The sequence below is a fragment of the Pecten maximus genome, chromosome 15 (assembly GCF_902652985.1).
Source record: "Pecten maximus chromosome 15, xPecMax1.1, whole genome shotgun sequence".
NCBI lineage: Eukaryota > Metazoa > Mollusca > Bivalvia > Pectinida > Pectinidae > Pecten > Pecten maximus.
In genome coordinates, this window is record NC_047029.1 from 37,079,334 (window position 1) to 37,089,513 (window position 10,180).

The 10,180-nt window shown below is 42.3% G+C and overlaps 2 protein-coding genes across 2 annotated transcripts; both read right to left on the reverse strand.

The window, feature by feature from the left end:
* Window positions 1-1,306: 1,306 nt before the first annotated feature.
* On the reverse strand, window positions 1,307-4,362 carry LOC117343948 (putative per-hexamer repeat protein 5). Its single transcript, XM_033906517.1, has 2 exons — window positions 4,180-4,362; window positions 1,307-3,544 (listed from the first exon to the last, which is right to left on the reverse strand). The coding sequence occupies exons 1-2, from the start codon at window positions 4,292-4,294 to the stop codon at window positions 1,839-1,841; spliced, it is 1,821 nt and encodes a 606-aa protein (XP_033762408.1). The 5' UTR covers window positions 4,295-4,362; the 3' UTR covers window positions 1,307-1,838.
* A 1,074-nt stretch (window positions 4,363-5,436) lies between these two features.
* On the reverse strand, window positions 5,437-9,803 carry LOC117343420. The gene is made up of 4 exons (XM_033905762.1): window positions 7,775-9,803; window positions 6,650-6,826; window positions 5,863-6,007; window positions 5,437-5,532 (listed from the first exon to the last, which is right to left on the reverse strand). Exons 1-4 carry the CDS (start codon window positions 7,981-7,983, stop codon window positions 5,437-5,439), a joined length of 627 nt encoding a protein of 208 aa, XP_033761653.1. The 5' UTR covers window positions 7,984-9,803.
* Window positions 9,804-10,180: the final 377 nt, after the last annotated feature.

Here is a 10,180-nt window from a genome sequence, read left to right on the forward strand (position 1 = left end):
GCAGATTACGCCTCGCACCTCAGGCCTCTAGGGCAGATTACGTCTCCCCCCACTCAGGCCTCTAGGGCAGATTACGCCTCGCCCCTCAGGCCTCTAGGGCAGATTACGCCTCGTCCCTCAGGCCTCTAGGGCAGATTACGCCTCCTCCTCTCAGGCCTCTAGGGTAGATTACGCCTCGCACCTCAGGCCTCTAGGGCAGTTTACGTCTTCCCCCCCTCAGGCCTCTAGGGCAGATTACGCCTTGCCCCTCAGGCCTCTAGGGCAAATTACGCCTCCCCCTCTCAGGCCTCTGGAGCAGATTACGCCTAGCCTCTCAGGCCTCTAGGGCAGATTACGCCTCCCCCCTCTCAGGCCTCTGGAGCAGACGCCTAGCCCCTCAGGCATCTAGGGCAGATTACGCCTCGCCCCTCAGGCCTCTAGGGTAGATTACGCCTCCCCCTCTCAGGCCTCTAGGGCAGATTACGCCTCCCCCTCTCAGGCCTCTAGGGCAGATTACGCCTCCCCCTCTCAGGCCTCTAGGGCAGATACGCCTCCCCCTCTCAGGCCTCTAGGGCAGATTAAGCCTCCCCCTCTCAGGCCTCTAGGGTAGATTACGCCTTGCCCCTCAGGCCTCTAGGGCAGATTACGCCTTCCCCCTCTCAGGCCTCTAGGGTAGATTACGCCTCCCCCCTCAGGCCTCTAGGGCAGATTACGCCTCCTCCCTCAGGCCTCTAGGGCAGATTACGCCTCCCTTTCTCAGGCCTCTAGGGTAGATTACGCCTCCTCCCTCTCAGGCCTCTAGGGTAGATTACGTCTTGCCCCTCAGGCCTCTAGGGTAGATTACGCCTTGCCCCTCTCAGGCCTCTAGGGTAGATTACGCCTCCCCCCTCAGGCCTCTAGGGTAGATTACGCCTCCCCCTCTCAGGCCTCTAGGGTAGATTACGCCTTGCCCCTCAGGCCTATAGGGCAGATTACGCCTCGCCCCTCAGGCCTCTAGGGTAGATTACGTCTTGCCCCTCAGGCCTCTAGGGCAGATTACGTCATCCCCCTCTCTGGCCTCTAGGGTAGATTACGCCTCGCCCCTCAGGCCTCTAGGGCATCATCACTTCCATTTGTACAATTTTGAATCTTCACTACATAATGATGGTGTTTGTAAGTTAGCAAATTACCCCTTTTGTCCCCGCCTCTCTTTCACTGAAATTTTGTTAAATTCCCATCAGGGGTTATGAAGTAGTCGTTTGAAGGAATTATTAATTGATGACGGGTGGATGATGAATAGATTAAGCTCACTATGGCCCTTTGGGGCTGAAAACAAGATTAAGATGTCTGTTTACACACATTAATTTATTTTAAAAGCTTAAAGCAGAGTACACAATCAGCAGAGCCTTTGATATCATATTTTAAATACACAATGCTATGATTTTTTTTAACATCTATTACCAGAATAGATGGAGTAACAATGTTAAAAGTGACACAAAAAGTTTAACAAGGCATCTCAAGCGATACAAATCTCACTATTCCACATTCCAGAGTTTGGTGAGGATCACATCAGCAGTTCGTGAGATTAGCTAGTTACATTGCATATAGGGACGGCACGGGACACGATGAGATGGGACGCGACACGTGGATACAGACATGGTAACATTATATGCCCCCTATTTCAAGGCGGGGGCATAACAATCATATCCATATATCATATCTATACCTTTTAAACAACAAGAAGTTTTTTTAATGTGTCAATGTGTCGATGTGTCCAGTGGGGATCAAACCCGGGACCTCTGGTTTACTAGAGTAACTCTCTACTGAATATGCTGAAGAGAAATTGCATTAACAGAGTTGGAAGTGGCTAGATTTGTTCCTTATTTTTCGATCTTGTCAAAGTTTGGCAGATTGGTAAACTGTATTTGAGGCCGTTTATATGGTTTTTCTCTTGTACTTTTTTTCCCGACAAGCCGAGACTTAAGTTTGGCTAATGTCTCTGGGTCAGCCTGCTGCTTTTTTTTCAACGATACAACTTCAACCTTTTCAGGTTCTTCATACAAGCTTGCTCCAGGATTCACCACAATGACATTGTCTGGACGGTCGCTGTTGAAGCCTACTGTGCCTCCGTAACCAGACAATGATTGACTGAGGACGCTTGCATCACTTCTATTGGAGGGTGGAGTGATGATACGTAGATCCTTTGAAATTTCTAAAAAGGTGATATCTTTCCCCTTTTGAAATGGCGCCTGATGCTCGGTGTATACAGACATTGGTGGGTTTGCAGTATCCCCACCAGTTGAAGGTGGGTAGCTGACGTCAATACCAGTTGAAGGTGGGTATCCACTTCCCACACCAGTTGAAGGTGGGTAGCCTCTTCCAACATCAGTTGAAGGTGAGTAGCTGACGTCCACACCAGCTGAAGGTTGGTAGCTGGCGTCCACACCAGTTGAATGTGAGTAGCTGCTTGCCACACCGGTTAAAGGTTGGTAGCCACTTCCCACACCAGCTGAAGGTTGGTATCCACTTCCCACACCAGTGGAAGGTTGGTATCCACTTCCCACACCGGTGGAAGGTTGGTATCCACTTCCCACACCAGTGGAAGGTTGGTATCCACTTCCCACACCAGTGGAAGGTTGGTATCCACTTCCCACACCAGTGGAAGGTTGGTATCCACTTCCCACACCAGTGGAAGGTTGGTATCCACTTCCCACACCAGCTGAAGGTTGGTATCCACTTCCCACACCAGCTGAAGGTTGGTAGACTCTTCCCACACCAGTGGAAGGTTGGTATCCACTTCCCACACCAGTGGAAGGTTGGTATCCACTTCCCACACCAGTGGAAGGTTGGTATCCACTTCCCACACCAGTGGAAGGTTGGTATCCACTTCCCACACCAGTGGAAGGTTGGTAGCCACTTCCCACACCAGCTGAAGGTTGGTATCCACTTCCCACACCAGTGGAAGGTTGGTATCCACTTCCCACACCAGTGGAAGGTTGGTATCCACTTCCCACACCGGTGGAAGGTTGGTATCCACTTCCCACACCAGTGGAAGGTTGGTATCCACTTCCCACACCAGTGGAAGGTTGGTATCCACTTCCCACACCAGTGGAAGGTTGGTATCCACTTCCCACACCAGTGGAAGGTTGGTATCCACTTCCCACACCAGCTGAAGGTTGGTATCCACTTCCCACACCAGCTGAAGGTTGGTAGACTCTTCCCACACCAGTGGAAGGTTGGTATCCACTTCCCACACCAGTGGAAGGTTGGTATCCACTTCCCACACCAGTGGAAGGTTGGTATCCACTTCCCACACCAGTGGAAGGTTGGTATCCACTTCCCACACCAGTGGAAGGTTGGTATCCACTTCCCACACCAGCTGAAGGTTGGTAGACTCTTCCCACACCAGTGGAAGGTTGGTATCCACTTCCCACACCGGTTAAAGGTTGGTAGCCACTTCCCACACCAGTGGAAGGTTGGTATCCACTTCCCACACCAGTTGAAGGTTGGTAGCCACTGTCCACATTGGATGAAAGTTGAAGAACTTCCTCATCACTGTCGGACAGTTCAATCACCTGTTGTTGACCTGTCAATAAAGAAGTATATATGTATATAAAAAATTCTCTGATTATCCACCACTAATAAAGTTCGTATATAAGAAATTCTCTGATGCTCTGCCATTATTAGAGTTTGTATATAAGAAATTATCTGGTGCTCTGCCATCATTAGAGTTTGTATATAAGAAATTCTCTGATGCTCTGCCATCATTAGTTTGTATATAAGAAATTATCTAATGCTCTGCCATCATTAGAGTTTGCATATAAGAAATTATCTGATGATCTGCCATCATTAGAGTTTGTATATAAGAAATTCTCTGATGCTCTGCCATTATAAGAGATTGTATGTTCAGGTATCTCCGGTCCTATAAGAGATCATTATCAGAATGTTGTTATTAATTTTTCATTAATTGGTGTTAATTACATACATTTCTATATCATATGTGCCATTTTATGTAAGAAGCAGTGTGTGTCGGTGATGTAGGATCTTCAATGCTAAACTCATTCATGATTACAAAGTAATTATATCAATTAATTGTCATGGTGCAAGGACAAAGTTTATTTTACAGAAATTGCTTGGTTACGTTACCTACAAGTTCACACAATGAATACACAGGTGTACAGAAGTGTGTGTAGTATTATTTGACTGTAGGGTATAACTCACGTTTCTTATGGATTTCATCTAAGAATGTAGTGGGGTCTACATTCTCAACAACCATTTTCAGTACTAAATTCTTCAGATCATCCCTGTACATCTTAGGGAATTGATTTATAAGCATTGGGAAATGATTTATAAGCCCATCACCAAGGATCTGTAAGGAAAACAAACGATAGTCAAGCCCTTACAATATTGATTGATCATACTTATCTGTAATTTTACTTCCTCATATATATCACCTTTCCTATTGAGTACTCGGCATCTTCTGATCCTAAACTTGGACACACACAACTAACAACAGCAAAGACTTACGTATAAATCTAGTAAAGACCCATACAGAAACTTAAAATGTCAAATTACAAAGGTGGCGCCCTATATATTGAATATGCCTGTATCAAGTATGAAGTTTAAGTGACTGGTAATGAAGGATATAGATCCTGAACTAACTTTTGCTTTGATGTAGGTCAAAGGTCAAAATGTAGGTCAGAGTGACCTTCGTTTGGTATATGATCATGACACACCACCTCAGCAAGCTAAACCAAATTACCCAAAGTATGCATGAGGTTTCAATGAGGACTATTGTAGGAGATATAGCTATATAGGGACACATTTTTTCTTTAATGTTACAATAAGGCCAAAGGTCAAAATGAAGGTCAAAGTGCCAAACTACAGTTCCCCTTCCCTGGCTCCTGGTGGGGACCACTAAGAGAAACCTGCGTGTGAAATCTAGAGAAAGATCCAAGTAAAACTCTTTTTGAACAAGAAATAGCGATTATAAACTTCCACCCTTTTATAAAAATACCGACGGCTGGATTCCTATTTCCTCATTTGAGAAAAAAATATTGAAAAACCAAGATGCAGAGAAAATTCGAAAAATGATATGGAAAAACATGAAAAATATGGAACAATATGGGAAAATACAAATAAGAGTATTTGGGCTACCATGTCTGCATTTTTCTGTACTTTGAGACAAAAATGCAGAGAAAATACAAATTATGAGAATTGCTAGGAAAGGTGGAAAATTAAAACAAAAAAACAAAAAAAACACAAAGTAAAAAGGCACTCAGGCAGTGAGGCTCATTAAACTCGTATTACACCTAATCCTGAATGTCTGATTATAAATAATGAAACACGATTCCGTAGTGTTTTTTTAGCTTTTTTACAGCCTGAGTGATGTCATAATGCAGCTGCAATGTCAAAGCTTTAACCAGGCCAAAAGAATAACAAAACTTTGTCAGCTTCCCTTCCTTATCATCCTCTTCATTACTTAGCTCCATGGAACCAGCAGAGCAGGAGAAAAATTTCGAAATACAGTATGTTTTTAAGATAGTGGCCATAGCGGCCATCTTCAATTTTGGACTGTACAGAAAAATAACAACACTTGGTAAGGACCATCTCAGAATCATATCAATACAATTAAAGCAAAACTCCATCGGTGGAAATTGAGAAGTTTGAAATGTGAAAAGTTTGGACGGGGCTTTGTACATGGTGGACAATGATGGACGAAGCACGGTGGTTATAGAGCAGATTTCATCATGAAATACGGAGACCTGAAAAGTGGGCCTGTTATAATCCAAGATGGCTACCTGTTTGCCATTTTTAATCCCAGATCAGCCTCAAAATTGAATGGGCACAACTTGGAAATTTAAATCATTACACAAAAAATATACTCTATTAAATATATTTTACCATTTTCCGGACATACACATTTTTGGTTTTTGTATCCCTGAGCACCGAGACTCTCTTCCTTCTCCGTTCCTGAACAGCGGCTTTTTCTTGGTCAGTGTATACAGGATTCTTCAAAGCCCCATCATCTACTATCTGTGGAGGGATCCTAAATAAAATAACATTGTATTAAAGTTTAATTCTAGTCGTTTATATGTGTAAGAGTTACCTCCCTTATATCATGTCTGATTGGATTGTGTGTATGTTCATCATACCACTGGAGAGAAAATTTACAAAGAGGATTTTGTCTTGTGTAACCCTGGACTCACACAATCCCAAAGGGTCTTGAATCTGACCAGTGGCACTAAATTACTTTGGAAAGCTACCTAAACAAGAGTCAGGGAGGGCCTGCAATACTTACATGAACATTTCAGTAATCATGGCAACCTGTCATTCTTAAAGAAAATGATGGATTTTAAAGGGGATTTTTTTGGCTATTTTTCTCCTTTTGGCAATAAGAGAGACACACTATGCAACATTGTATCTCCTTTGCACAATAATGCTCTGAACCAAATTTCATCAAAATCCATTCAGTCATTCAGGAGTGGTACCTATTTCCAGGATTGAGTCCTCTATTCTCCCTACCAGGTGTTGGGCCCAGCCCCTCCGGCCTCAGGGGAGCCACATTCTCCATTTACAAAACATTAGATCTCCTTTACCCAATAATGGTCCAAACCAAATTTCATCAAAATCCATTCAGTCATTCAGGACAAGTGGAGATTTAAAGGAAACTTTAATGAAATGTACTTACTGTGGTGGACTGTGGTTCTTTGCATTCAACCATAGCTTTTCTCCAAATTCTGAATCTTGTGGTTCTGATGTGCCGACATAGGGCTGATAGTCTACTGGGCATAAACTCGAGTCATATATGGGACTTTGTCTCTTTATATCCTCAAATGGTAATGGATCATCAAAATCAGCAACGATCCTGTAACAACCAATTAATGACAAACCAGGTAAATTTAATGACATTTAGATTGATGAAAGGAAACATACCAAATTCAATGAATTACATATTACTAATATTTTTTGTAAATATATGTGAAATGAAATGTTTTTTCATCAGCTTGAAAACTACAATATTAACATGTTAAGCATTCCTACGTGTGGGGGCGTAGTATAAATATATCATTTTATTATATCGGTATAAGCTGTATAAGTCTGATTAGGGGCATAGCCCTGATTTTTTTAAACAAGTATTTCTACCCAATATATCCTTTAAAATGCTATCTTTAGGAGGGGGATCTGCCTTGGGCTTGGGGGGGTGGGGGTGGGGGTGGGGATGGGGGCTGCAACCCCTTGGATCTGCCTTGGGGGGGGGGGGGAGGCTGCAATTTCTTCCAGGACCCAGTGTCTGGATCCCTTCTAAGCATTTGATGATTTTTTGTTTTAATTTCTAAGCTGACAGAGCCAGCTCTTTTTAACCATCTGATAAAGTACAATGTCAGTCACCAAGATGGGTGATAATTATATGGATGCTTTACAGACCTATATACGGTATATATATATATATATATCTATTGTTTTCTTCACTCATTTCTTTTTTTTTCAGGAAAAATTGTAGAAGTTTGGCATACAAGTGTACATGGTAGCTATATCCGTCCTTATAAACACTTTGTTCAATTTTGAATGATTTCAAAAAACAAACAAAAAACAAAAAATGGCCGATAGAAGGCCATCTTTGATTTTGACAGTTAAGAATTCATGTATACATTTTGGAAAGTTAATATGTAGGTTTTCCTTGTTGTTGGGAGGAAGAGGGAAAATTAAGAGAAAAGATCCTTTCATGGACCATTCAATGGTGAGCTAGTTCCCACTAATTGTATAAAAGGTAAGGTTTTTACACAGGATACCAGGAATTTTATCTAATACGTACATTTGCTGGTCTTTTCCAGGGTCCTGGAGTTTTTGGCCACTAATTAGAGTGGTATAATCCTCATCTGTCCTTTTTCTTGTTGACAGATATTCAGACTCTAAATCAAGTATATCCTCCAAAACAGATCCCAGTTCCAGATCTTCACCCGGAGAGTCTGTAGGGGAAACGTTCTGATCACTGAAGTCATTTTCACCAGCCAGGACCGCCATTATACTTGTCAATAGTCTGCTGACTGGTTTTCTGTCAGATGTGACGTATCAATATCTAAATCTGTGGCAAAAGGAAAAACGATCTGGAAGAGATGTATAACATGACACTGAAAAGAAGAACAGTATATAGATACATGTATATTTGTACTGAAAGTGACCAGCTCTAGATTTAGTATGTTTGTACTGAAAGTGACCAGCTCTAGGAGATTTAGTATGTTTGTACTGAAAGTGACCAGCTCTAGGAGATTTAGTATGTTTGTACTGAAAGTGACCAGCTCTAGGAGATTTAGTATGTTTGTACTGAAAGTGACCAGCTCTAGGAGATTTAGTATGTTTGTACTGAAAGTGACCAGCTCTAGGTGATTTAGTATGTTTGTACTGAAAGTGACCAGCTCTAGGAGATTTAGTATGTTTGTACTGAAAAGTGACCAGCTCTAGGAGAATGTTTGTTTACTCTCCAGAATACTACATTTCTTGGGCACAAATATTTCAGACAAACAGGACTCATCACTATAAATTTAGCATCCCCCAAACAAAGAAAGCGTAGAAAGGGCAACATCACATCTGTGAAATTACATACTCAGATAAAATTAACCTCATAACAATAAAGTTCAGGGAAATCATTTGGAAACATTAATTGTACATGAAGAACCCCCAAGTACAGTTTGTATTGATGATAAAGCAGTAATATTGTTAACTTTGAAAATAAAGATGAAAGTAAAGTAAGATATCTTATTTCAGAAACATCATTATCGTGATTTGTCTTTAACAATAACTCCCCGGTGAAAGTGACTTCACCTCTACCCGAGACAGAGGCATGTCTAGTCTTATATTAATAAAATAGCCAGAAATACCATTATATAAAGACTTTATATCACAGACTATATAGGAATTTCTGGCATGTTTTGATCACCTGATGCAGCATCCGGCGTCTGTCATCCTATAAAATCCCTACTAGTCCTGAATGCCTGAATGGATTTTGATGGAATTTGGTCTGGAGCATTATTGGGCAAATGAGATCTAATGTATAAATAGAGGGTGTGGCTACCTTGGGGCCAGAGGGACTTGGGGTCAATAGAGGAAATAGAGGTAATGTAGCGAAAATAGCCGGGGAACTATATACTCAAAGTCCCGCAGCCCTCGGTAGGTGTCCTCGAGGTAGCGTCAGACACCCGCCACAATACCTGAGTTTAGAATTAAATAGTGTGGGTCGTCGAGAAACACAATTCAACACCGTCGTAAAGTTTCAGTCTATGTATTCAGCAACATCAGCAGTGTACAGAGCATATATAAATGGCAACACCGCTCTCGCTTTCATCAGCATACGTAGCAAAATCCAGCAAAGTAACACCTAACACTCTCTGGCTTGAACTGAACTCCCTCTCTGAACTGAACTCCCCCTCTCCTCTCGCTTTCACACCTTTTATACCAAAACCTAACGGAGCGCTACTGGAGCGCCGGAGCCCTGCCGGAGCGGAGCGGTGCACACCTGTACCGGAGCCTTCCGCTCCGGTGACTTAAATGTGTGTAGCCTTATGTGTGTGGGCAAACATCACACGGACAACTTGTATAAGTTTCAGGTTTAATCAGAAGGCCTACAAATGTATAAACATGACATGAATAACGGACACGCGACGATGGACATAACATGAACGTAAATAACCAAGACGATTACATGTACAAATGTAGGATCTTCAATAAAATAACAAGTAATATGATCATATATTTAAAAGACTTACCAGGGACGGATGACTGGTACATTGTAACATGTTGTCATGCTGAGTGCCGTGTCTGGAATGATCTAAAAGTGTGCTGGTGCAGGGTATTGACAGGTGTTTAGCATGCGCACACACCCACCTGCTCACTACAATGACCAATCAGGACAACTTCCACACATACCTTACATTCCAATGCATGACGCAGTATGAGGCGCGGGAACTTACCTGTTGGTCAGTCAACCCTGACCTGTGTTATTATATAACACAATATATATATCCAACTGGCTACATACTCCCCCTCCCTGATGAGATGGCTCCTGGCATCTCAATTAATACCACGTAGGATCAGTTTTAAAACAGATACATGGCATGCTGAGCTAGCAATTGTTCTAGAAACAACTGCAATTAAAACTAGGGTCCACAATTTACAGTTATATTGGGATTAACCCACTAGCCTTAATATAACCAGGGCTGGTAAC

Bases quoted from the DNA above. Each gene is read 5' to 3' on its own strand.
- LOC117343948 (XM_033906517.1), bottom strand. From the start codon at position 4,294: ATGCTTATAAATCAATTCCCTAAGATGTACAGGGATGATCTGAAGAAT. The intron at 3,545-4,179 runs GTGAGTTATACC...CTTTATTGACAG, and splicing joins AGATGAAATCCATAAGAAAC to GTCAACAACAGGTGATTGAA.
- LOC117343420 (XM_033905762.1), bottom strand. From the start codon at position 7,983: ATGGCGGTCCTGGCTGGTGAAAATGACTTCAGTGATCAGAACGTTTCC. The intron at 6,827-7,774 runs GTACGTATTAGA...TGGTTGTTACAG, and splicing joins CCTGGAAAAGACCAGCAAAT to GATCGTTGCTGATTTTGATG. The intron at 5,533-5,862 runs GTAAAATATATT...TTTTCTGTACAG, and splicing joins ATGTGTATGTCCGGAAAATG to TCCAAAATTGAAGATGGCCG.